The sequence below is a fragment of the Pristiophorus japonicus genome, unplaced genomic scaffold, assembly GCF_044704955.1.
Source record: "Pristiophorus japonicus isolate sPriJap1 unplaced genomic scaffold, sPriJap1.hap1 HAP1_SCAFFOLD_704, whole genome shotgun sequence".
NCBI classification, from domain to species: domain Eukaryota; kingdom Metazoa; phylum Chordata; class Chondrichthyes; family Pristiophoridae; genus Pristiophorus; species Pristiophorus japonicus.
This window is the reverse complement of record NW_027254618.1, coordinates 102,248-129,962: the sequence shown is the minus strand read 5'-3', so window position 1 is coordinate 129,962 and position 27,715 is coordinate 102,248. Positions and strand designations below refer to the sequence as shown.

Here is a 27,715-nt window from a genome sequence, read left to right as displayed (position 1 = left end):
TTCCAGAAAGGTTCCCGCAGATTGGAAGGTAACTAATGTAACCCCACTATTTAAGAAAGAAGGGAGAGAGAAAATGGGGAACGACAGACCAGTTAGCCTGACATCAGACGGAGGGAACATGCTAGAATCTATTATTAAGGACATGGTAACAGGGCAATTAGAAAATAACAATAGGATTGGGCAGAGTCGACATGGATTTATGAAAGGGACAAATCTGTTAGAGTTTTTTGAGGTTATAACTAATAGAATAGATAAGGGGGAACCAGTGTTTGGATTTTCAGAAAGCATTCAATACGGTGCCACACAAAAGGTTATTAAACACAATTAGGGCTCATGGGATTGGGGGTACTTTACTTGCATGGATTTAGGATTGGTTAACTGACAGAAAACAAATAAACAGGTCAATTTCGGGTTGGCAGGCTGTTACTAGTGGGGTGCCGCAAGGATCGGTGCTTGGGCCCCAGCTATTCAGAATCAAATCAATGATTTGGATGAGGGGACCAAATGTTATATATCCAAGTTTGCTGATGATATAGAGCTAGGTGGGAATGTAAGTTGTGAGGAGGATGCAAAGAGGTTTCAACGGGATACAGACAGGCTAAGTGAGTGGGTAAGAACATAGCAAATGGAATATAATGTGGAGAAATGTGAAGTTATCCACTTTGGTGGGAAAATTGGAAAAACAGAGTATTTTTTAAATGGTGAGCGATTGGGAAACGTTGGTGTTCAGAGGGACCTGGGTGTCCTTGTACATGAATCACTGAAAGGTAACATGCAGGTACAGCAAGCATTTAAGAAAGCAAATGGTATGTAGGCCTTTATTTCAAGAGGATTTGAGTATAAGTAAAAATATCTGACTGCAGTTATATAAGGCCCTGGTGAGACCACATCTGGAATATTGTGTACAGTTTAGGTCTCCTTACCTAAGGAAGAATATACTTGCCATAGAGGGAGTGCAACGAAGGTTCACCAGACTGATTCCTGGGATGGGGGCATTGTCCAATAAGGAGAGATTGAGTACACTAGGCCTATATGCTCTAGAGTTTAGAAGAATGAGAGGTGATCTCATTGAAACATGTAACATTCTTACAAAGCTTGACAAGGTCGATGCAGGGAGGATGTTTCCCCTGGCTGGGGAGTCTAGAACCAGTGGACACAGTCTCAGAATAAGGGGTCGGCCATTTAGGACTGAGTTGAGGAGAAACTTCTTCACTCGGAGGGTGCTGAATCTTTGGAATGTTTTACCCCAGAGGGCTGTGAAGGCTCAGTCTTTGAGTATATTCAAGGCAGAGATCAGTAGATTTTTGGATATTAAGGGAATCAAGGGATATGGGTACAGTGCAGGAAAGTGAAGTTGAGGTAGAAGATCAGCCATGATCTTATTGAATGGCGGAGCAGGCTCGAGGGGCCGAATCGCCTACTCCTGCTCCAATTCTTATGTTCTTCTGTTCTTATAGAAACATAGAAAATAGGTGCAGGAGTAGGCCATTCGGCTCTTCAAGCCTACACCGTCATTCAATAAGATCATGGCTGATCATTCACCTGAGTACCCCTTTCCTGCTTTCTCTCCATACCCCTTGATCCCTTTAGCCATAAGGGCCATATCTAACTCCCTCTTGCATATATCTAACAAACTGCATCAACAACTCTCTGCGGTAGGGAATTCCACAGGTTAACAACTCTCTGAGTGAAGAAGTTTCTCCTCATCTCAGTCCTAACTGGCTCACCCCTTAACCTTAGACTGTGTCCCCTGGTTCTGGACTTCCCCAACATCGGGAACATTCTTCCTGCACCTAACCTGTCCAGTCCCGTCGGAATTTTATATGTTTTTATGAGATCCTCTCTCATTCTTCTAGTGAATATAGGCCCAGTCGATCTAGTCTCTCCTCATATGTCAGTCCTCACATCCCGGGAATCAGTCTGGTGAACCTTCGCTGCACTCCCTCAATAGCAAGAACATCCTTCCTCAGATTTGGAGACCAAAACTGAACACAATATTCTAGGTGAGGCCTCATAAAACCCTGTACAACTGCAGTAAGATCTCCCTGCTCCTATATTCAAATCCCCTAGCTATGAAGGCCAACATACCATTTGCCTTCTTCACCGCCTGCTGTACTTGCATGCCAACTTTCAATGACTGATGTACCATGACATCCAGGTCTCGTTGCACCTCCCCTTTTCCTAATCTGCCACCATTCAGATAATATTCTGCCTTCGTGTTTTTGCCACCAAAGTGGATAACCTCACATTTATCCATATTATACTGCATCTGCCATGCGTTTGCCCACTCACCTAACCTGTCCAAGTCACCCTGCAGCCTTTTAGCGTCCTCCTCACAGCTCATACCACCACCCAGCTTAGTGTCATCTGCAAACTTGGAGATATTACACTCAATTCCTTCATTTAAATCATTAATGTATATTGTAAATAGCTGGAGTCCCAGCACTGCGCCCTGCGGCACCCCACAAGTCACTGCCTGCCATTCTGAAAAGGATGCACTTATCCCGACTCTCTGCTTCTTGTCTGCCAACCAGTTCTCTATCCACATCAGTACATTACCCCCAATACCATGTGCTTTAATTTTGCACACCAATCTCTTGTGTGGGACCTTGTCAAAAGCCTTTTGAAAGTCCAAATACACCACATCCACTGGTTCTCCATTGTCCACTCTACATTCTCAAAAAATTCTAGAAGATTTGTCAAGCATGATTTCCCTTTCATAAATCCATGCTGACTTGGACCGATTCTGTCACTGCTTTCCAAATGCGCTGCTATTTCATCCTTAATAATTAATTTCAACGTTTTCCCCACTATTGATGTCAGGCTAACCGGTCTATAATTACCCGCTTTCTCTCTCCCTTTTTTCTTAAAAAGTGGTGTTACATTAGCTACCCTCCAGTCCATAGGAACTGATCCAGAGTCGATAGACTGTTGGAAAATGATCGCCAATGCATCCATTATTTCCAGGACCACTTCCTTAATACTCTGTGATGCAGACTATCAAGCCCCGGGGACTTATCGGCCTTCAATCCCATCAATTTCCCTAACACAATTTCCCGCCTAATAAGGATTTCCTCCAGGTCCTCCTTCTCACTAGACCCTTGGTCCCCTATTATTTCTGGAAGGTTATTTGTGTCTTCCTTCGTGAAGACAGAACCAAAGTATTTGTTTAATTGGTCCACCATTTCTTTATTCCCCATTCTAAATTCACCTGAATCTGACTGACTGACATTTGTCTTCGCTAATCTTTTTCTCTTCACATATCTACAGAAGCTTTTGCAGTCAGTTTTTATGTTTCCTGCAAGCTTCCTCTCATACTCTATTTTCCCCCTCCTAATTAAACCCTTTGTCCTCCTCTGCTAAATTATAAAATTCTCTCAGTCCTCAGGTTTGCTGCTTTACTGGCCAATTTATATACCTCTTCCTTGGATTTAACACTATCCCTAATTTCCCTTGTTAGCCACGGTTGAGCCACCTTCCCCAGACAAGGATGTACAGTTGTTGAAGTTCATCCATGTGATCTTTAAATGTTTGCCATTGCCTATCCACTGTCAACCTTTTAAGTATCACTCGCCAGTCTATTCTAGCCAATTCATGTCTCATACCATTGAAGTTACCTTTCCTTAAGTTCAGGACCCTAGACTCTGAATTAACTGTGTCACTCTCCATCTTAATAAAAAATTCTACCATATTATGGTCACTCTTTCCCAAGGGGCCTCGCACAACAAGATTGCTAATTAGTCCTTTCTCATTACACATCACCCAGTCTCGGATGGCCAGTCCTCTAGTTGGTTCCTCGACATATTGGTCGAGAAAACCATCCCTAATACACTCCTGGAAATTCTCCTCCACTGCATTGCTACCAGTTTGATTAGCCCAATTAATATGTAGATTAAATGTTACATCCCGACCGACTCTTGAGAATCCCTGGCGCAAAGCCACTGAAAGTGGAGGAGAATCATCCGCGAAGGCGTCAGTCACTTCAAGTCTCTTCGTCGGCAGCACGCGGAAGCCAAGTATAAGCAGCGGAAGGAGCATACGACAAACCAAGTACCCCACCCACCCATCCCTTCAACCACCCCCTGCCCCACCTGTGACAGAGACTGTAGGTATGGTATTGGACTCATCAGTCACCTTAGAACTCATTTTAGTGTGGAAGCTAATCATCCTCGACTCCAGGGTACTACCTACAAAGAAGATATGAATGTATTAAGGCAAATGGTATGTTGACGTTCATAGCTAGGGGATTTGAGCATAGGAGCAGGGAGGTCTTACTGCAGTTGTACAGGGCCTTAGTGAGGCGTCACCTGGAATATTGTGTTCAGTTTTGGTCTCCAAATCTGAGGAAGGACGTTCTTGCTGTTGAGGGAGTGCAGAGAAGGTTCACCAGATTGATTCCCGGGATGGCTGGACTGACATATGAGGAGAGACTGGAGCGACTGGGCCTGTATTCACTGGAGTTTAGAAGGATGAGAGGGGATCTCGTAGTAACATATAAAATTCTGATGGGACTGGACAGGTTAGGTGCAGGAAGAATGTTCCCGATGTTGGGGAAGTCCAGAACCAGGGGACACAACCTAAGGATAAGGGGTAAGCCATTTAGGACTGAGATGAGGAGAAACTTCTTCACTCAGAGGATTGTTAACCTGTGGAATTCCCTACCGCAGAGAGTTGTTGATGCCAGTTCATTGGATATATTCAGGAGGGAGTTAGATATGGCCCTTATGGCTAAGGGGATCAAAGGATATGGAGAGAAAGCAGGAAAGGGGTACTGAGGTGAATGATCAGCCATGATCTTATTGAATGGTGGTACAGGCTCGAAGGGCCGAATGGCCTACTCCTGCACCTATTTTCTATGTTTATCAAGGAGGCATTGAGGGTGTCCTTGAAGCATTTTCTCTGCCCTCCTGAGACTCACTTGCCATGACAGTGCTCAGAGTAGAGTGCTTGTTTCTGGAGTCCAGCATTGGGCATGCGGACAATGTGGCCCATCCATTGGAGCTGATCGAGCGCGGTCAATGCTTCAGAGCTGGGGATGTTGGCCTGAGAGACTTGCAGAATGGGCATATAATTGGCAAGTGAATTTCAACACCAATAAATTTGAGATATTACATTTTGGTCAGATATTAGTTGGAAAACAAGAATCTAAATGGGCTAGAAGAGCAAAGTGATGTCGTAATACAAATACACAAATCACTAAAAGTAGCGACACAGGTTAGCAACGCCATAAAAAGAGCAAACCGAGCACTAAGGTTTATTTCATGGGGATTGAATTGCAAAGTAGAGAAGTTTTGCTAAACTTGTATCGAACCTTGGTTGGACCACATTTGGAGTACTGTGTACAATTCAGGTCACCATATTATAAAAAGGATATAGAGGCACTGGCAGGGGTGGAAATGAGATTTACAATGATGATACCAGAAATACAAGTTTATGCCTAAAGGGAAAGAATGAACAGGCTGGGTCACTTTTCTCTTGTAAAGAGAAGGTGAAGGGGTGACCTAATAGCGGTCTTTAAAATTATGAAAGGTTTTGATAGAGTGGATATAGAGAGAGTGTTTCCACTTATGGGGAAGAGCAAAACTATAGGCCATCAATACAAGATAGTCACCAAGAAATCAAATAGGAAGTTCAGAAGAAATTTTTTTACTGAGAGTGTTGGGAATGTGGAACTCGCTACCACAGGGAGGGGTTGAAGCGAATAATTTAGATATATTTAAGAGGAGGCTAGATAAGTATATGAGAGAAGGGAATAGAGGGTTGTGCTGATAGTTAGATGAGGAAAGACAGGAGAGGGCTCGAGTGGAGCATAAACACTGGCATCGATTGGTTGCGCAAAATGGCCTATTTCTGTGCTTTATATTCTATGTACCTGCCCTGGGAGTACTTGACGGGACATAGTAGAGGGAGCTTTATTCTGCATCTAATCAGTGCTGTACTGCCCTGGGAGTGTTTGATGAAACAGTGTTGAGGAAGCTTTATTCAGTATCTTTTTTTTATATCTAATCAAGGGATGTGGGCGTCACTGGCAAGGCCAACATTTATTGCCCATCCCTAATTGCCCTTGAGAAGATGGTGGTGAGCCACCTTCTTGAACCGCTGCAGTCTTTGTGGTGAAGGTACTTCCACAGTGCTATTAGGGAGGGAGTTCCAGGATTTTGACCCAGCGACGACATACTTCCAAGTCAGGATGGTATGTGACTTAGAGGGGAACATGGAGGTGGTGATGTTCCCATGTGCCTGATGCCCTTGTCCTTCCAGGTGGTAGAGGTCGCAGGTTGGGAGGTGCTGCCGAAGAAGCCGTGGCAAAATGCTGCAATGCATCTTGTAGATGGTGTACACTGCAGCCACGGTGCACTGGTGGTGGAGGGAGTGAATGTTTAAGGTGGTGAATGGGGTACTAATCAAACGGGCTGCTTTGTCCTGTATGGTATCGAGCATCTTGAGTGTTATTGTGGCTGCACTCATACAGGCAAGTGGAGAGTATTCCATCACACTCCTGACTTGTGCCTTTTAGATGGTGGAATGGCTTTGGGGAGTCAGGAGGTGAGACATTTGCCACAGAATAGCCAGCCTCTGACCTGCTCTTGTTGCCACAGTATTTATGTGGCTGATTCAGTTCAGTTTCTGGTCAATGGTGACCCCAGGATGTTGATGGTGAGGGATTCGGTGATGGTAATGCCGTTGAATGTCAAGGGGAGGTAGTTAGACTCTCGTTTGTTGGAGATGGTCATTGCCTGGCACTTGTGTGGTGTGAATGTTACTTGCCACATCTCAGCCCAAGCCTGAATGTCGTCCAGGTCTTGCTGCATACGAGCATGGACTGCTTAATTTTCTGAGAGGTTGCATTTGGAACGGAACACTCTGCAATCATCAGTGAATATTCCCACTTCTGACATGATAATGGAAGGAAGGTCATTGATGAAGCAACCGAAGATTGCTGGGCCTTGGGCACTGTCCTGAGGAACTCCTGCAGCGATGTCCTGGGGCTGTGGTGATGGACCTCCAACCACCACAACCATCTTCCTTTGTGCTAGGTATGACTCCAGCCAGTGGAGATTTTTCCCCCTGATTCCCATTGACTTCAGTTTTACTAGGGCTCCTTGATGCCACATTTGGTCAAATACTGTCTTGATGTTGAGGGCAGTCACTCTCACCTCACCTCTGGAATTCAGCTCTTTTGTCCATGTTTGGACCAAGGCTGTAATGAAGCCTGGAGCAAAGTGGTCCTGGCGGAACCCAAATTCACTATCGATGAGCAGGTTATTTGTGAGCAAGTGTCACTTGATAGTACTGTTGATGACACCTTCCATCACTTTGCTGATGATTGAGAATAGACTGATGGGACGGTAATTGGCCGGATTAAATTTGTCCTGCTTTTTGTGGACAGGACATATCTGGGCAGTTTTCCAAATTGACGGATAGATGCCAGTGTCATAGCTGTGCTGGAACAGCTTGGCTTGAGGCGCAAATCTTCAGCCACAACAGTCAGTTTGTTGTTGACGCCCATAGCCTTTCCTGTATCCAGTGCGCTCAGCAGCTTCGTGATATCACATGGAGTGAATCGAATTAGCTGAAGACTGGCTCCTGTGATAGTGGGGACCTCAGGAGAAGGCCGATATGGATCATCCACTCGGCACTTCTGGCTGAACATAAGAACATAAGAAATAGGAGCAGGAGTCAGTCATTTGGCCCCGTGAGCCTGCTCCGCCATTCAATAAGATCATGGCTGATCTGATTCTGGCCTCAACTCCACTTCCCCGCCTGGTCTCTATAATCCATGACTTCCTTATCATTCAAAAATCTGTCTATCTCCACCTTAAATATATTCAAAGATCGAGCCTCCACAGTGAAGATACAAAGATCAGTGTCCTCATCCAGGCCAACATCCCCAGCATTAAAGCACTGACCACACTTGATCAGCTCTGCTGGGCAGGCCACATTGTCTGCATGCCAGACACGAGACTCGAAAAGCAAGCACTCTACTCTGAACTCCTTCATGGAAAACGAGCCAAAGGTGGACAGAGGAAACGTTACAAGAACACCCTCAAAGCTTCCCTGATAAAGTGCAACATCCCCACCAGCACCTGGGAGTCTCTGGCCAAAGACCACTCTAAGTGGAGGAAGCATATCCGGGAGGGCGCTGAATGCCTTGAGTCTCATCGCTGACTGCATGCAGAATACAAGCGCAGGCAGTGGAAAGAATGTGCGGCAAACCTGTGCCACCCTCCCTTCCCCTCAACGGCTGTCTGTTCCACCTGTGGCAGGGACTGTGGCTCTCGTATTGGACTGTTTAGCTATGTAAGGACTCATTCTAAGAGTGGAAGCCAGTCTTCCTTGATTCCGAGGGACTGCCTATGATGATGATGACAAAGATGGAAGGAAAATCAATGTGTGAGGAGGGCACAAAAAACCTACAAAAGGACATAGACAGGCTAAGTGAGTGGGCAAAAATTTGGCAAATGGAGTATAATGTTGGAAAGTGCGAGGTTATGCACTTTGGCAGAAAAAAATCGAAGAGCAAGTTATTATTTAAATGGAGAAAAATTGCATAGTGCTGCAGTATAGTGGGACCTGGGTGTCCTGGTGCATGAAACACAAAGGTTAGTATGCAGATACAGCAAGTGATCAGGAAGGCCAATGGAATCTTGGTCTTTATTGCAAAGGGGATGGAGTATAAAAGCAGGGAAGCCTTGTTACAGCTATACAAGGAATTGGTGAGGCCACACCTGGAATACTGCGTGCAGTTTTGGTTTCCATATTTAACTGCTTTGTAGGCAGTTCAGAGAAGATTCACTAGGTTTATTCCACAGATGAAAGGTTTGACATGAGGAAAGGTTGAGAAGGTTGGGCATCTACTCAGTGGAATTCAAAAGAATGAGAGGTGATCTTATTGAAACATATAAGATTATGAGGGGGCTTGACAAGGTGGATGGAGAGAGGATGTTTCCACTGATAGGGGAGACTAGAACTAGGGGGCATGATCTTAGAATAAGGGGCCACCCATTTAAAACTGAGATGAGGCGGAATTTCTTCTCCCAGAGGGTTGTAAATCTGTGAAATTCACTGCCTCAGAGAGCTGTGGAAGCTGGGTCGTTGAATAAATTTAAGACAGAGATAGACAGTTTCTTAACCGATAAGGGAATAAGGGGTTATGGGGAGCGGGCAGGGAGGTGGACCTGAGTCCATGACTGTATCAGCCATGATCTTATTAAATGGTGGAACAGGCTCGAGGGGCCGTATGGCCTACTCCTGCTCCTATTTCTTATGTTCTCTGGGGTAGAGAATTACAAAGATTCATGACCCTCTGAGAGAAGAAATTCCTCCTCATTTCTGTTTTAAATGGGCGACCCCTTATTCTGAAACTATGCCCTCTAGTTCTAGATTCCCCCACGAGGGGAAACATTCTCTCTCTATCTACCTTGTCAAGCCCTCTCAGAATCTTATATGTTTCAATTAGATCACTTCTCATTCTTCTAAACTCCAAGGCATATAGGCCCAAACTGCTCAACCTTTCTTCTTATGACAACCCCTCCATCTCAGGAATCAACCTCATGAACCTTCTCTGAACTGCCTCCAATACAAGTATATCCTACCTTAAATAAGGAGACCAAAACTGTACACAGTACTCCAGGTGAGGTTTTAACAATGCCCTATACAGTTCAAGCAGGACTCCCCTGCTTTTATACTCATCTCCCTTGCAATAAAGCCCAGCATTTCATTTGCCTGATTACTTGCTGTACCTACCTGCTGAAGATGGTTGAAAATGCTTCAGCCTTGTCTTTTGCACTTGCATTCTGAGCTCCGCCATCATTGAGGATGGGGATATTCAAGGAGCCTCCCCCCGTTAGTGGCTTAATTGTCCACCACCATTCACAACCGCATGTGCAGAGCTTTGATCTGATCTGTTGATTGCGGAATTGCTTAGCTCTGTTATAGCATGCTGCTTAGCATGCATGCAGTCTTGTGTTGCAGCTCCCCCAGCTTGGTACGCTTGTTGTTGCTCCTGGTATGCTCTTCTGCACTCCTCATTGAACCAGAGTTGGTCCCGTGCCTTCATGGTAATGGTACAGTCAGGGATATACTAATTGATATTGGGAAGACTGAAACTATTGTTTTCGGTCTCCACCACGAATTCCGTTCCATACCAACTGACTCCATCCCTCTCCCCAACTTCTGTCTGAGGCTGAACCACACTGTTCTCAACCTTGGTGTCATATTTGACCCTAAAATGAGCTTTCAACCACATTTCCGCAGCAAAACTAAGACCTCCTATTTTCACTTCCGTAACATCATCCATCTCTGCCCTTGCCTCAGCTCATCTGCTGTTGAAGTCCTCATCCACGCCTTTGTTACATCTAGACTTGACTTTTCCAATGCACTCCAGGCTGGCCTCCCACAGTCTACCCGACGTAAACAAGAGATGATCCAAAACTCGGCTGCCCGGGTCCTAACTCGCATTAAGTCCCGCTTGCCCATCATCCCTGTGCTCGCTGACCTACATTGTCTTCCAGTTAAGCAATGCCTCAATTTTAAAATTCTCATCCTTATTTTCAAATCCCTCCATGGCCTCCCCCCTCACTATCTCTGTAATCTCCTCCAACTCCACATCTCTCCGAGCTGCCTGCTCTCCACTAATTCTGCCCTCTTGATTACAATTGCTCAAACAGTGGTGGCCATTGCTTCTGTTTCCTAGGCCCCAAGCTCTGGAACTCCCTGCCTAAACCTCTCTAACTCTCTATCTATCTTTCCTCCTTTAAAATGCTCCTTAAAACATACCTCTTTGATTAAGCTTGTGGTCACCTATGCTAATTTCTACTTAGGCAGCTCGGTGTCAAATTAAAAAAAAATCTCATAATACTCCTGTGATGCGCCTTGGAACATTTCACTACATTAAAGGTGCTATATAAATACAAGTTTTATGCCTGGACATGAAGTTACAGATTGTGGCAGAATGCAATTCTCCTGCTGATGATGACCTACAGCGCCTCATGGATGCTCAGTTTTGAGCATCTGTATCTGTTCTGAATCTATCCCATTTCATTATTATCATAGGCAGTCCTTTAGAAGTGAGGAAGACTTGCTTCCACTCTTAATATGAGTCCTTAGGTGGCTGAACAGTCCAATATGAGAACCACAGTCCCTGTCACAGGTGGGACAGATAGTCGTTGAGGGGAAGGGTGGGTGGGACAGGTTTGCCGCATGCTCTTTCCGCTGCCTGCACTTGATTTCTGCATGCTCTCGGCGATGAGACTCGAGGTGCTCAGCGTTCTCCTGGATGCACTTCCTCCACTTAGGGCGGTCTTTGGCCAGGGACTCCCAGGTGTCAGTGGGGATGTTGCACTTTATCAGGGAGGCTTTGAGGGTGTCCTTGTAACGTTTCCTCTGCCCACCTTTGGCTCCTTTGCCATGAAGGAGTTCCAAGTAGAGCACTTGCTTTGCGAGTCTCATGTCTGGTATGCGGACAATGTGGTCTGCCCAGCGGACCTGATCAAGTGTGGTCAGTGCTTCAATGCAGGGGATGTTGGCCTGATCGAGGATGCTAATGTTGGTGCGTCTGTCCTCCCAGGGGATTTGTAGGATCTTGCGGAGACATTGTTGGTGGTATTTCCTATTTATCCCATTTAGTATAATGCTAGTGCCACACAACACGATGGAGGGTATCTTCAGCGTGAAAACAGGACTTCATCTCCACTATAACTGTGCAGCAATCACTGCTACCAATGTTGTCAAGGACAGATGCATCTGCGAAAGATAGATTGATGAGGACGAGGTCGAGTAGGTTTTCCCCTCGTGTTGGTTCTTTCATCACCTGCTGCAAACCCAGTCTGACAGTTATGTCCTTCAGGAGTCGGCCTGCTCAGTCAGTAGTGATGCTACCGAGCCACTTCTGTTATTAATCACATCCGGGACTGAACCATGACAGAGTGACTGTGTACATGGGTTTCTCTATAAATTGTTAACTTAGCTCAAGTCAGTCACAGAAAATTATTTCCTATTCACGAATATGGGCTTTTACCCAGCATGCCCTGCGGGGGAGAATGTGCTGCACCCAGACTACAGGAGCCCAGTGCACAGGCGCGGTAGCAGGCTGTGTTTGGAGCATGCGCAGTGAGTGCGGGAATAGGCCACAGGCTGCAGACGGGCTCCGTAAAGCGGCCGACGGATGCGAGGAGCCGGAGAGTAAAGGACCTGGTGGGTGACGGGGAGGCTTCATAAAGAACTGATGTAGGCCGGAAAGCCCGAATAATAAGCGGAAGGTCTCGCGTTTGCAGCTTCGGTGCTTTCTCCCTGTAACAAGCCCAGATTAATGGCTGCCATCTTTGGGAAGGTTCAGTGCTCCGCCATCGTGAATCAGCAAGAAGCAGTGCGCACGCACGGCCATATTCGTGCAGGAACAACGAGTGGGAGGGATTCCTTGTCTGTTCCCAACTCAGTTCCAATACCCGGGAGAGAACATCAGTGACTCAGTTATTTTATTCTCATTCTCCACACACCGGATTTCTTCACCATCTCTCCTGAAGGAGCGAGTGAGTGTTGACCTTACGGTTTGCAACACTATTGTAACATAATTGGATGCAATTGCCCCCCCCCCCCCTGTACAGTCCCAGGGTTGGAATCCCCATGTACAGTCCCATGGTTATGATCTCCATGTACAATCCCAGGGTTAGGATCTCCATGTACAATCCCAGGATTAGGTTCCCCATGTAAAATCCTAGGGTTAGGATCCCCATGTACAGTCCCAGGGTTGGAATCACCATGTATAGTCCCAGGGTTCGAATCCCCACGTACAATTGCAAGATTAGAATCCTCAATGTACAGCCCCAGGGTTAGAATATCCATGTACTAACCCAGAGTTAGAATATGTCTGTACAGTCGCAAAGTTTAAATCCCCATGTACAGTCCCAGGGTTAGAATCCCCATGTAAAGTCCCATGGTTAGAATCCCCAGGTACAGTCCCATGGTTAGAATCCCCAGGTACAGTCCCAGGGTTAGAATCACCATCTACAGTCGCAGCGTTAGAATCCCCACGTACAGTGCCACATTTGGAATCCCCATGTTCCACATCTGAAGGGGATTGACAGGGTAAGTTGTGTCCCCTGGCTGGAGTGTGTACAACTCAGGGGCATAGTCTCAGGATAAGGCCAATTAAGACAGAGATGAGGAAATCCTTCACTCAGGGTTGTGAGCATTTCGAATCCCTGCCGCAGAGGGCTGTGGATGCTGAGCCTTCGAGTATATTCAAAACTGAGATTGATGTTTGGATTCTCGAGGAATCAAGAGATTTGAAGATCAGGTGGGAAAGTGGAGTAGAGGTCGATGAACAGCCATTATTTTTTTGAATTGCGGAGCAAGCTCAAGGAGGCATACGGCCTACTCTTGCTCCTATTTCATATGTTCCTATTTTTTATGTACAGTCCCAGGGTTGAAATCTCCATGTACAATCCCAGGTTTGGAATCCCCATGTAGAGTCCCAGGGTTAGAATCCCAATATTCAGTCCTCGGGTGGAATCCCGATATACAGTCCGAGGGTTAGGATCCCCATGTACAATCACAGGTTAGAATCACCATGTACAATCTCAGGTTAGAATCCTCATGTGCAGTCCCAGGGTTAGAATCCCCATGAACAGTCCCAAGGTTAGAATCCCCATGTACAATCCCAGGGTTGGAATCCCCATGTATACTCACAGAGTTAGAATACCAATGTATACTCACAGGGTTAGAATCCTCATGTACGGTCCCAGTGTTGGAATCCCCAGGTACAGCCCCAGGGCTGGAATCCTCATGTACACCCCCAGTGGTGGAATCCCCCAGAGCGACCGCTGCATCAGCAACACTGAGTGTGGCTCTCGGGATACGACTCAGTGTTGCTAGGCCCAGCACCAGGAAACCCAGGGACAACAACAACTTGCATTTATACAACAGGCCCAGCAATTCCAGATGTTCTGTATCAGAGTGAACGCTGGATGCGGAAGTCGGTCCCAGGCCTGCTGTCTGTTTGTTGCATCAGTTTCAGCTGGAGTGGGGATGGAGGAGAAGCTGCTGGGTTTTATCCCTCTTACTTCTGAATCCAGTAGAACCGACAATTTCTAATATGGGACTGTCAAGTAAGGTGGGTTCCCTTCCCTGAAGGACTACAGTGATCAGTTAGGTTTTTACTGCAATCTGGCAGCTTTCATGGTGACATTTCTCCAGCCCCATAAATGATCAGATTCAATAAGCTCAATTTCACAACTACTTTGATGTTTTTGTGGATTCTCTCTCACACTCCCGACTTCCTGTTTAAAATTCATTTTGCAGCATGATAGAAGGGGAGGATTTGCAGATGCGAAACTCAAACCAAACATCATGTCAAGATCTGACAGTGTCACTCGATTCATCGGGACATGACTATCATCGGCCTTCGAATATGGAAGCAAAATGCACCATTCACAGTGGGGAGAAATGCTACACGTGCTCTGTGTGTGGACAAGACTTCAGCCGATCCTCTGACATATCAAGACACCAGCGAGTTCACACTAGGGAGTGGCCATTCACCTGCTCTAAGTGTGGGAAGGGGTTCACTCAGTCATCCCTTCTCACTGAACACCAGCAAATTTACACTAGGGAGAGGCCATTCCCCTGCTCTGAGTGTGGGAAGGGGTTCACTACTTCATTCGACCTGCTGACACACCAGCGGGTTCACACTGGGGAGAGGCCGTTCACCTGCTCGGAGTGTGGAAAGGGTTTCACTCATTCATCCCATCTCACTGTACACCAGCGAGTTCATACTGGGGAGAGGCCGTTCCCCTGTTCTGAGTGTGGGAAGAGATTCTCTAATTCATCCCACCTGCTGACACACCAGCGAAGTCACACTGGGGAGAGGCGGTTCACCTGCTCTGATTGTGGGAAGGGTTTCTCTACTTCATTCGAGCTGCTGAAACACCAGCGAGTTCACACTGGGGAGAGACCATTCATCTGCTCCATGTGTGGGAAGGGATTCACTCAGTCATCCAGCCTGCTGACACACCAGCGAGTTCACACTGGGGAGAGGCGATTCACCTGCTCTGAATGTAAGAAGGGATTCACTCGGTCATCCCTCCTCACTGAACACCAGCGAGTTCACACTGGGGAGAAACCGTTCACCTGCTCCGAGTGTGGGAAGGGATTCACTCGGTCATCCAACCTGCTGACACACCAGCGAGTTCATAAGTGACTGCAGGGATTGGATTCTGCTGTTCGTGCTACTGTTCATCACATCCAGGACTGAACCATGTTCATTCTGACAGTTGGGGTTTGTTAATAACCCCGGTAACTGGCTGGAGTTTAATATTTGGGATATAGGCAAATAAATTACCGTTGCTTTCAACATATTGTTGTAGATTTTTGTCTTTCCCACCTGGAGTGTTTAGCATCACCTGGCTGGAGCTCAGAAAGGACAATCTCGGGGGAGGATCGTACAGGAACAGAACTGCAGCCTGGACACAGTCCTTCAGGACCACACTGAGAGGAACAAACGGCACTTTGGTCCTTCTTGTCTCTCTTCACTGACAGCAAACTCTCTGTGTAGGTTAATCTTGAGACATGTAAGGTCCAGATGATATCTACCCAAGGGTGTTTAGAGAGATGAAATGGATGCTCTGTGAGCCCCTTGCCCCTATCTTCAACAGCTTGAGTTTGTAAAGAAGTTGTTAGGTTGGTGAATGGGGGGAATCAGGTTGACATTGTCTATCTCAGGGCTGTCACATTCATTTCCTGTGGCGGATGTGATCCAATATCCTGGCACTTGCCGTGGGCCACATTCAGCAAAAATGATTAAAATAGGAATAAATGAAGACAAACTACATCGGAATTTACATTTAGATTTTATTTACTGCCGCTCCTCCGATCCCTGGCACCTCTTAGCTTGAGCATTCATGAACTGACCCTGCTCAGTCCATAACCACAAATAAATCATTGCATTGTTCTGACTGTGACCACAAGGCTGTGTCACTCTCCGTACAAAGACCATCTCTTTACACATCCCCTTTCTGCACAATTGCAGCAGACATGAGCAAGGACGTAAGGCTTATTAAAAGACACACATTTCATTGCAGCAAAGATTACAATGGGAGAAATGTTCAGTTATTTTCCATTACAGGAAAAATGCAGATCAAACCAGCAGCACACTGGCACCTTAACAGTCTCTCATCGGCCTGCAGGCTTTTGTTAAATACATTTGCTGAATGGATATAAACTTAACCCAGCTTTGTAGGCATGATGCTCTATTCACATATTGAATGTGGAAGAGACGCTGTGGGGCACACGCTAAGTCCAGTAGTTGAAAGTGATTAACAGACTGGGTTTTGTGTTTAGTGATCCTGGGCATGTTACCAATACCAGCAAAATTGAAGGCCATGGAATAAAAGGGACAGTGGCAGCATGGATACGAAATTAGCTAAGTGACATGAAACAGAGTAGTGGTGAATAGTTGTTTTTCGGACTACAGGAAGGTATACAGTGTGTTCCCCAAGGGTCGGTACTGGGACCACTGCTTTTCTTGATATATAGCAATGACTTAGGCTTAAGTAACAGGGCACAACTTTCAAATTTGAAGATGACTCAAAACTTGGAAGTATAGTGAACAATGAGGAGGATAGTAAATTTCAGGAAGACATAGACAGGCTTGTGAAATGGGCAGACCCATGGCAGATAAAATTTAACACAGAAAAGTTCAAAGTGGTACATATTGGTAGGAAGAACTAGGAGAGGCAATATAAACTAAAGGGTACAATTTTAAAGGGGTTCCATGAACAGGGAGACCTGGGGGTATATGTGCACAAATCGTTGAAGGTGGCAGCACAGGTAGAGAAAGCAGTTAATAAAGCTTACGGGATTCTGGGCTTCATGAATAGAGTACAAAATCATGGATATTATGATGAACCTGTATAAAATACTGGTTTGACCTCAACTGGAGTACTGTGCCCAATTCTGGGCACTGCATTTTAGTAAATATATGAAGGCCTTAGAGAGGGTGCAGAAAAGAATGATTCCAGGGTTGAGGCACTTCAGTTACATGGATAGATTGGAGAAGCTGGGGTTGTTACCATTGGCAGTTGAGAACCAGAGGACACAAATTTAAGGTGATTGGCAGAAGAACCAAAGGCAACATGAGAAAAAACCTTTTTACGCAGTGAGTGGTTAGGATCTAGAATGCACTGTCTGAAAGGATAGTGGAGGCAGACTCAATCACGGCTTTCAAAAGGGAGTTGGATAAATACCAGGAGGAGAGAAATCTGCAGGGCTATGGGGAAAGGATGGGTGAGTGGGACTAGATAAAGCTCTTGCAGTGAGCCTGCAAAGCCTTGATAGGCCGAATAGCCTCCTTCCGTGCTGTAACCACTCTCTGATTCTAAGGTGATGAAAAAGATGTTGCCCAGGATGTTACATCTCCCGGACACTGGGACCCAGTTGGCAACAGACTCTGAAGCCCCGCCCACTCTAGGTTCCTGCACCAAGATAGCCGCGCATGCGCCGTGACCCCGCCCACCCGGCAAACGCGGGGCCTGTGGGCTCTTCGGGGCCTGAGGCCTACACCGTGTATTTACAAAGATTCCCAGCCTACCTCCGGTCCAATTCCACCGCGCGTGCTCACTGAGGGAGATCCGGGCTCAGCCCCGCCCACTGGGGGTGGGAGGCTCAAGCCCCGCCCCTCATACACACCGATTGGTTGGAGGACCATCCGACCGACCGGTCCGCCAGTCCCGCCCCCGCTCTTGCTATTGGTCGGGAGCTACCGTCAATCACCCGGGCAGTGTGAGCTGACAATGCGCGGTGGGGCGGCGGCAGACGGTGACGCGGAAGGTGAGCGAGCTCCAGGGAGCGGGTTAGAGAAACTCTGGGTGAAAACACCGAGTGCGGTCCCGGGCCCGGATATAAACCGGGGAACATTCTCCCCCTGCCCGCCGGCTCCCGGCTTCCTCCGGCCCGAAGGAGTGGACAGCACATGCGCAATGTCGGCTCAAACTCTCAGGGAGCGTCTGTAAATCAAAGAGAAATGTTGATGAGCAGGGAGCGTCTGTAGATGAAGGAGAAATATTGATGAGCAGGGAGCGTCTGTAAATTCAGGAGAAATGTTGATGAGCAGGGTGTGTCTGTGAATGAAGGAGAAATATTGATGAGCAGGGAGCGTCTGTAAAGAATCCTAGAATATTATAGCACATAAATGGGCCATTCGGCCCATCGAATCGGCACCGGCTCTTTCGAAGATCGATCCAGTTAGTCCCACTCCTCTGCTCTTTCCCTGAATCCCTGCAATTTTTTCTCCTTCAAGTGTTTATCCAATTCACCTTTGATGGCTACTGTTGAATCTGTATCCACCACCCTGTCAAGCAATGCATTCCAAATCCTAACCACTCGTTGCATCAAAATGTTTCGCTTCCTGTTTCCTGTTTTTTGCCAATCACCTTAAATCTGTGCTCGCTAGTTATTGACCCTTCAGCCACTGGAAACAGTTTCTCTTTATTTACTCCATCTAAACACTTTATGATTTTAAACACCGCTATCAAATCTCCTCAGACTTCTCAGCTCTGAGGAGAACAACCCCAGCTTCTCCAGTCTATCCCCGTGACTGAAGTCCCTCATCCATGGAACCTTTGGAACAGGGAAGGTTAAGAGGTGTCCTAATAGAAGTTTTCAAGGTGATGAGAAGTTTGATAAAGTTGAAAGAGAACAATAGGTCATGGATTCAAAATCATTGACAAAAGATCTAGAGGGCAGATGAGAAGAATTGTTTTCACTTAGCGAGTGGTCAGGATCTCGACTCCTCTAACTGAAAGGGTGGTGGAAGCTGATTCCATAAATAATTTTAAGAGAGTTCGACAGATATTTGAGAATGAGGAACTTTCAGGGTTACAGACAAAAAACAGGAAACTGGGACTAAGCACAACTGCTTTTTCTAAGGGCTGAATGGCCTCCTATGCTGTAAGTTTCTATGATTGTGTGACTTTATATACATGTCCCTTATGTGTATATGATCATCAGTTTGATTTCACATTACATCATATCATCAAAAGTTAACAACTGCAGATAGAAACTAATGAGAACCTATAACTTTACTCAATTCATTTGCTGAATTCCTCACCAACGTGTTATTTTTCCATTGGGCTAAAGATCAGTATAACTCCCTATTGCATTATATAATTGCAGATTTCCCTCTCTTGTCAGTTAATTGTTATTGCACTAGTGAAACATTTAATTCTAAGTCTGTCTTTGATTTTGTGCCTTTCCGAGTTTTACTATCCTTGTTCTAAAGTTTAATTATAACGCTAATGTTGGTCACAGTAGTCCTATCTACACTACACTACATAAACTTGAGGTCATCCAAAACTCGGAAGCCCATGTGCTAACTCACACCAAGTCCCATTCACCAGCACCCCTGTGCTCACTGACTTACATTGGCTCCCAGTTAAGAACATAAGAAATAGGAGCACGAGTAGGCCATTTGGCCCCTCGAGCCTGCTACACCATTCAATAAGATCATGGCTGATCTGATTTTGGGCTCAGCTCCACTTCCCTGCCCGCTCCCCATAACCCTTGACTCCCTTAGTGCTTAAAAATCTGTCTATCTCCACCTTAAGCAACACCTCATTTTCAAAATTCTTATCCTAGTTTACAAATCCCTCCATGGCCTTGCTCCTCCCTATCTCTGTAATCTCTTTCAGCTTCATAACTTGACGAGATGTCTGCTCTCTTCAAATTCTGCCCTCTTCAAATTCTGCCCTCTTGAGCATCCCTGATTATAACTGCTCAACCATCAGTGGCCGTGCCTTTAGCTGTTTGAGCCCTAAGCTCCAGAACTCCCTCCCTAAACCTCTCTCCCTCTCTTTCCTCTTTTAAGACGCTCCTTAAAACCTACCTCTTTGACAAAGCTTTTGGTCATCTGCCTTAATTTCTTCTTATGTAGCAAATGTATCTGTTTTGTCTTGTAACACTGCTGTGAAGTGCCTTGGGACATTTTACTACGTTAAAGGCGCTATATAAATAAAAGTTGTTGTTGTTGTTGTTGTCCTTACAATTATCTCTCAGTTCTCCCAAGCTCTCTCACTGGACGTTTTCAATTAACATATCCAATTGAGCAGGTGGTGATGTCATGTTAGTAGCTGCTTGCCCTGTGAGGGTCAGTCTGAGAGTTCAAACATTCAGTACTCAGAGGGGCAACCCCAGAGAAAAGGAAAACAAGTTGAAGATAATGTGAAATGTTTGGATTTCAGCACACAGAGGAGGGAGAGTGTGGGATGGAGAGTTACAGCTATGGGTATGAATAGAGGAAAGAACTCGGAGTCTCAGAGTAAAGGGTCAGCCATTTAGGACTGAGATGAGGAGAAATTTCTTCACTCAGGGTTGTGAATCTTTAGATTTCTCTACCCCGGTGGGCTGTGAAGGCTCAGTCTTTGATTATATTCAAGGCAGGAATCACTAGAGTTTTGGATATTAAGGGAATCAAGGGATATGGTGACAGTGCGGGAAGGTGGAGTTGAGGTAGATCAGCCATGATCGCAGTGAATGGTGGAGCAAGCTCGAGGGGCCAAATGTCCGACTCCACCTCTCTTCTGGCTTCTCTTCCTGCTCCGCACTGTTAGAATGTTTTAAAGTGGCCCAAATGGCCGGGATATCCCAGCGTGCTTTGCTTGACCATTTTAGCCAGAGAGCGAATGTGGAGAAAAGGGAAGTAGAATCTTGTCTGTGTGTGAACAGAAGACAGTTTGGAAACTCAAAGACAGAGAATACTGAAATGATAAACACCCTGCTCAAGAGAAGGCCTTTACCCAGATAAGAATGGCAGTTGCTAAGAGACCCACATATCTAAAGACCCTAAACACTGGAAATTGCTCGTGCAACAGACTTGTTGGTACCGTGCGAGGCCAGTGGTAAGTTCGTATTCTGCTAACAGAAACTTACACATTCCCAAGAGGGACATGCTGTTTCTTCAACTAAGATAAGAGATGAGATCTGGAAATATGTGGCAATACATGGCGCAACCCATCCGTGGTTAACATAGTCAGGATGGGGATGGATTGATGACTAAGAGATAAGGAGAGCGACTCTTCAACTTTAACATTTTCACCCTTGTTTTCAAGACCCTCCAAGGGCCTCACTCCTCCCTATCTCTCTAACCTCCTCTGAGATATCTATACTCCTCCAATTCTGGCATCTTGCTCATCCTCTATTTTAATCGCTCCACCATTGGCAGTCGTGCTTTCAGCTGCCAAGGCCCTATGCTCTGGAATTCCCTCCCTACAGGTCTTTTTCCACCTTCAGCTCTTTATAACCATAATTTTAAAATTAGAGCTTGGTCATTGAAGAGTGAAATCAGGCAGCACTTTTTCACCCAAAGGCCAGTGCAAATGTGGCACTCTCCTCCAAATGGCTGTGAATGCTGGGGGTCAAATAGAGCTTTCAAGACTGAGATGATAGATTTTTGTTAGGTAATTGTTCCAAGGGTTATGGAATAAAGGTGGATAAATGGAGTTAAGGTACAGATCAGCCCTGATCTAATTGAATGGTGGAGCAGGCCCGAGGGGCTGAAAGGTCTTCTGCTGTTCCAAATGGAGCTATGACACAACAGAGATGCCCCGGATCAGTGAAAGTCCACTGGGCCCCAGAACAGCGGAAAAGTCAGGTCTAGGACAAAGGCAGTATGCCCACTTTGAATCTGGTTTGCTTCTCCCTCTGTGCCCAGCACTGCCTGCACCCCCAGTGTTTCAGCCTCAGTGTTACAAGTTTCATCGGTTACAGGCTGGAGAGAGGAATAATTCAATCTGACACAGAGCTGTGTGATGGGTTCAGTCCCCACTAATATTGGACGGTCAGAAATGTCCAAGAAGTAGTTTTTGACTAATATTGGCTCCCACTGGTCCGTGCCGATGTTTATGCTCCACACGAGTCTCCTCCCACCCATTTTCATCCAAACCTATCAGCATATCCTTCTATTCCTTTCTCCCTCATGTACATAGCTAACTTCCCCTGAAATGCATCTGTGCTATTCGTCTCAACCACTCCATATGGTAGCGCTCTGGGTAAAGAATTCCACATTGGATTTACTGGTGACTATCTAATATTAATGGCTGCTAGTTTTCGACTCCCACACAAGTGGAAACATTTTCTCTGCGTCCACCCTATCGAACACGATCATAATTTTAAAGACCTCTATCAGGTCTAGACTGGTAAAAAGAGTTTACAAAAGTTATTACAACAAGTACAGGATAGAAATTTAGAACTTATTTCCCAAAGATGTAAATCCTCATTTTACTCACACTACCTCCCTCTGTGCTGAAATCCAAACACATTGCACCAGTTCCAACTTTCTTTTCCTGCTAGCTGAGCTTTCTCCCTCCCCTGAAGGTGCTGACTCTGGCTGGGTGCAGTTCTACACTCACTGATTCCCCTCCCTCACCTCCCCTGAAGGTGCTGATTCTGGCTGGGTTCAGTTCTACACTCACTGGTTCCCCTCCCTCTCCTCCCCTGAAGGTGCTGACTCTGGCTGCTTCAGTTCTACACTCACTGGTTCCCCTCTCTCCCTCCCCTGAAGGCGCTGATTCTGGCTGGGTTCAGTTCTACACTCACTGGTTCCCCTCCCCTGAAGGTGCAGACTCTGACTGGGTTCAGTTCTACACACACTGGTTCCCCTCCCTCTCCTTCCCAGGAGGTTTTGAAGCTGGCTCCATCCCTCTTTCCAATAATCTATCCTTCCCTATAAACTTCCCCTCTGTAATTTTGGTGAGGGACTCTCCTTGACCAGTCACCATTTGTCCTTCATTTACAGATGCTCCCTGACCAGTCACTATTTCTCCCTCATTTACAAATGCTCCCTGACCAGTCACCATTTCTCCATCATTTACAGACGCTCTCTGACTAGTTACCATTTCTCCTTCATTTACAGACGCTCCCTGACCAGTCACTATTTCTCCCTCATCTACAGACGCTCCCTGACTAGAAACATAGAAACATAGAAAATAGCTGCAGGAGTAGGCCATTCGAGCCTGAACCACCATTCAATAAGATCATGGCTGATCATTCCTTCAGTACCCCTTTCCTGCTTTCCCTCCATACCCCTTGATCGCTTTAGCCGTAAGGGCCATATCTAACTCCCTCTTGAATATATCCAATGAACTGGCATCAACAACTCTCTGCAGCAGGGAATTCCACAGGTTAACAGCTCTCTGAGTGAAGACGTTTCTCCTCATCTCAGTCCTAAGACTGTGTTCCCTGGTTCTGGACTTCCCCAACATCGGGAACATTCTTCCCGCATCTAGCCTGTCCAGTCCAGTCAGAATCTTATATGTTTCTATGAGATCCCTTCTCATCCTTCTAAACTCCAGTGTATAAAGGTTCAGTTGATCCAGTCTCTCCTCATATGTCAGCTCAGCCATCCCTGGAATCAGTCTGGTGAACCTTCGCTGAACTCCCTCAATAGCTAGAACGTTCTTCCTCAGATTAGGAGACCAAAACTGAACACAATATTCCAGGTGGGACCTCACCAAGGCCCTGTACAACTGCAGCAAGACTTCCCTGCTCCTATACTCAAATCCCCTTGCTATGAAGGCCAACATACCATTTGTCTTCTTCACCGCCTGCTGTACCTGCATGCCAACTTTCAATGACTGATGAACCATGACACCCAGGTCTCGCTGCACCTCCCCTTTTCCTAATCTGCCTTCGTGTTTTTGCCCCCAAAGTGGATAACCTCACATTTATCCACATTATACTGCATCTGCTATGTATTTACCCACTCGCCTAACCTGTCCAAGTCACCCTGCAGCCTCTTAGTGTCCTCCTCACAGCTCACACCGCCACCAAGTTTAGTGTCATCTGCAAACTTGGAGATATTACACTCAATTCCATCATCTAAATCATTAATATATATTCATCACATTGCTGTTTATGGGAGTTTGCTGTGCGCAAATTGGCTACCACGTTTCCCACATTACAACAGTGACACACTCCAAAAGTACTTCATTGGCTGTAAAACGCTTTGAGATGTCCGGTGGACGTGAAAGGCGCTATATAAATGCAGGTCTTCCTTTCTTTTTAAATGGGGATCTAAATCTGGGCCCTTTCATTACAATTGTGGGCTGTAAACCGTAAAACAGCAGTTACTAGTGCCTTCAGGAGAGATGCTGAGAAAGCCCCCATGTGCAGAATGAAAATTAAATCAAGGAGTCAATGATTTTCTCTGCCGGTCACGCATGCGCTCTACGGTTTGACCGATGAAGATGACGACGCACAAACCCTCAGCCTTTCTTTACAAAGATGGCTGCCGTTAACCTGGGCCTGTGACCGGGAAACTCCCCCAGAGCTGCAAGTTCTCATTCGGGGCTTGCAGCCTACACCATTTGTTGATGGAGCCCACCCGCGGGTGGGGTTACTCCTCCGCGCCCCGCCGTTCACTCCCCGCTGAAATATCGGGCTCCGCGCATTTGTCCGCCTGCGGCTTCAGTCTATGCACCGAACACCGCATGCTCCACACCCTGGCAAGTACCCCGCCTACACACTGGCCTCCTGTAATCTGTGCGGCACATTCTCCCCCGCTGGGAATGCTGGGCAATAACCTCGCCATTGAAAGGCTACTTTAGTGAATAGAACAGGATTTACTGTGATTGCATCGAGAACTGAACCATGTTCAATATGGCAGTTAATATTTGTTTCTGATGATCTTAATAAACCCCAACAATTGGCTGGACATTAATATTCTTCATTAATATTTAAAATAAATATTTTCTTCTTTTCATTTTCTTTAAATCTTGACAAAATCATTTTTGTTTCAAACACACTGTGTGGAATATTTGATTTCACTATGATAAGAGACGAATTGATGTGCTGTTACCGACTGTTCCCGAACTTTTCTTACCCTAGATTATTTCAGTTCTCAACGAGTTCACCTTCTACCATATCAAACCCAAGCCTGTTCTATTTGTGTACATGTCTTGTCGGTGTCATAGATTGAACTCACTTTACACTTATTTGAAGTTCCTTTGAACCACCCCTTTAGAGAATTATATTGCATAAGATGTGAAATCAGTTATTTTCTGTATCATTTATCATTTTTTTGATCCAACTTAGTAAAAATCCTCCACAAATAATGCATATGACAGGGGACGAGTGGGAAAACCAGTGAGTGTACAAATGAACCTACTCTCCATTTCTGCTTCATTTACAGATGCTCCCTGACTAGTTACAATTTCTCTTTCATTTACAGATGCTCCCTGACCAGTCTCCATTTCTCCATAATTTACAGGGGAGAGACATTGAGGGGGGGGGGGGGGGGGAAGAGACACTGGGGTGGAGGGGAAGAGACACTGGGGTGGAGGGGAAGAGACACTGGGGGTGGGGGAAGAGACACTGGGGGTGGGGGAAGAGACACTGGGGGGGGGGGAAGAGACACTGGGGGGGGGAAGAGACACTGGGGGGGGGGAAGAGACACTGGGGGGGGGGGAAGAGACACTGGGGGGGGGGGGGAAGAGACACTGGGGGGGGGGGAGAGACACTGGGGGGGGGAAGAGACACTGGGGGGGGGAAGAGACACTGGGGGGGGGGAAGAGACACTGGGGGGGGGAAAAGACACTGGGGGGGGGAAGAGACACTGGGGGGGGGGGGAAGAGACACTGGGGGGGGGGGGAAGAGACACTGGGGGGGGGAAGAGACACTGGGGGGGGGGAAGAGACACTGGGGGGGGGGAAGAGACACTGGGGGGGGGAAGAGACACTGGGGGGGGGAAGAGACACTGGGGGGGGGGAAGAGACACTGGGGGGGGGGAAGAGACACTGGGGGGGGGGAAGAGACACTGGGGGGGGGAAGAGACACTGGGGGGGGGGAAGAGACACTGGGGGGGGGGGGGAAGAGACACTGGGGGGGGGGGGAAGAGACACTGGGGGGGGGGGGAAGAGACACTGGGGGGGGGGGGAAGAGACACTGGGGGGGGGGAAGAGACACTGGGGGGGGGGAAGAGACACTGGGGGGGGGGGAAGAGACACTGGGGGGGGGGGAAGAGACACTGGGGGGGGGGAAGAGACACTGGGGGGGGGGAAGAGACACTGGGGGGGGGGAAGAGACACTGGGGGGGGGGAAGAGACACTGGGGGGGGGGAGAGACACTGGGGGGGGGGAGACACCGGGGGGGGGGGGAGAGACCTGGGGGGGGGGGGAGAGACCTGGGGGGGGGGGAGAGACTGGGGGGGGGAGACACTGGGGGGGGGGGGAGACACTGGGGGGGGGAGACACTGGGGGGGGGAGACACTGGGGGGGGGGAGACACTGGGGGGGGGGGAGACACTGGGGGGGGGGGGAGACACTGGGGGGGGGGAGACACTGGGGGGGGGGGGAGACACTGGGGGGGGGGGAGACACTGGGGGGGGGGGAGACACTGGGGGGGGGGGAGACACTGGGGGGGGGGAGACACTGGGGGGGGGGAGACACTGGGGGGGGGGAGACACTGGGGGGGGGGAGACACTGGGGGAGGGGAGACACTGGGGGGGGGGAGACACTGGGGGGGGGGAGACACTGGGGGGGGGGAGACACTGGGGGGGGGGAGACACTGGGGGGGGGGAGACACTGGGGGGGGGGAGACACTGGGGGGGGGGAGACACTGGGGGGGGGAAGAGGGGGTGATGAGCAGAGAGAGAATGGGGAGAGTGACACTACGAGGGAGAACCATAGTAAATAGGTGCATGAGTAGGCCATTCGGCCCTTCGAGCCTGCACCGCCATTCAATGAGTTCATGGCTGAACATGCAACTTCAGTACCCCATTCCTGCTTTCTCTCCATACCCCTTGATCACCCTCGTGGTAAGGACTACATCTAACTCCTTTTTGAATATATTTAGTGAATTGGCCTCAACAACTTTCTTTGGTAGAGAATTCCACAGGTTCACCACTCTGAAGTTTCTCCTCATCTCAGTCCTAAATGGCTTACCCCTTATCCTTAGACTGTGACCCCTGGTTCTGGACTTCCCCAACATTGGGAACATTCTTCCTGCATCTAACCTGTCGAAACCCGTCAGAATTTTAAACGTTTCGATGAGATCCCCTCTCATTCTTCTGAATTCCAGTGAAGACAAGCCCAGTTGATCCCATCTTTCTTGATATGTCAGTCCCGCCATCCCGGGAATCAGTCTGGTGACCCTTCGCTGCACTCCCTCAATAGGAAGAATGTCCTTCCTCAAGTTAGGAGATCAAAACTGTACACAATACTCCAGAGGTGTGGCCTCACCAAGGCCCTGTACAACTGTAGTAACACCTCCCTGCCCCTGTTCTCAAATCCCCTCGCTATGAAGGCCAACATGCCATTTGCTTTCTTAACCACCTGCTGTACCTGCATGCCAACCTTCAATGATGTACCATGACACCCAGGTCTCGTTGCACCTCCCCTTTTCCTAATCTGTCACCATTCAGATAATAGTCTGTCTCCCTATTTTTACCACCAAAGTGGATAACCTCACATTTATCCACATTATACTTCATCTGCCATGCATTTGCCCACTCACCTAACCTATCCAAGTCACTCTGCAGCCTCATAGCATCCTCATCGCAGCTCACACTGCCACCCAACTTAGTGTCATCTGCAAATTTGGAGATACTACATTTAATCCCCTCATCTAAATCATTAATGTACAATGTAAACAGCTGGGGCCCCAGCACAGAACCTTGCGGTACCCCAGTCACTGCATGCCATTCTGAAAAGTACCCATTTACTCCTACTCTT

At 47.3% G+C, this 27,715-nt stretch overlaps 1 protein-coding gene and 1 pseudogene across 1 annotated transcript in view; one reads left to right on the top strand and one right to left on the bottom strand.

The window, feature by feature from the left end:
* LOC139256293 (zinc finger protein 239-like) overlaps window positions 1-15,268 on the top strand; it is a 37,460-nt gene extending 22,192 nt beyond the window's left edge. Inside the window, exon 3 of the mRNA XM_070874176.1 lies at window positions 14,302-15,268. Within this exon, the coding sequence (XP_070730277.1) occupies window positions 14,303-15,196 (894 nt within the window). The 5' untranslated portion in view covers window position 14,302 and the 3' untranslated portion in view covers window positions 15,197-15,268. The remainder of the gene's footprint in view (window positions 1-14,301) is intronic.
* LOC139256297 (zinc finger protein 850-like) overlaps window positions 1-27,715 on the bottom strand; it is a 175,630-nt pseudogene that overhangs the window by 69,411 nt on the left and 78,504 nt on the right.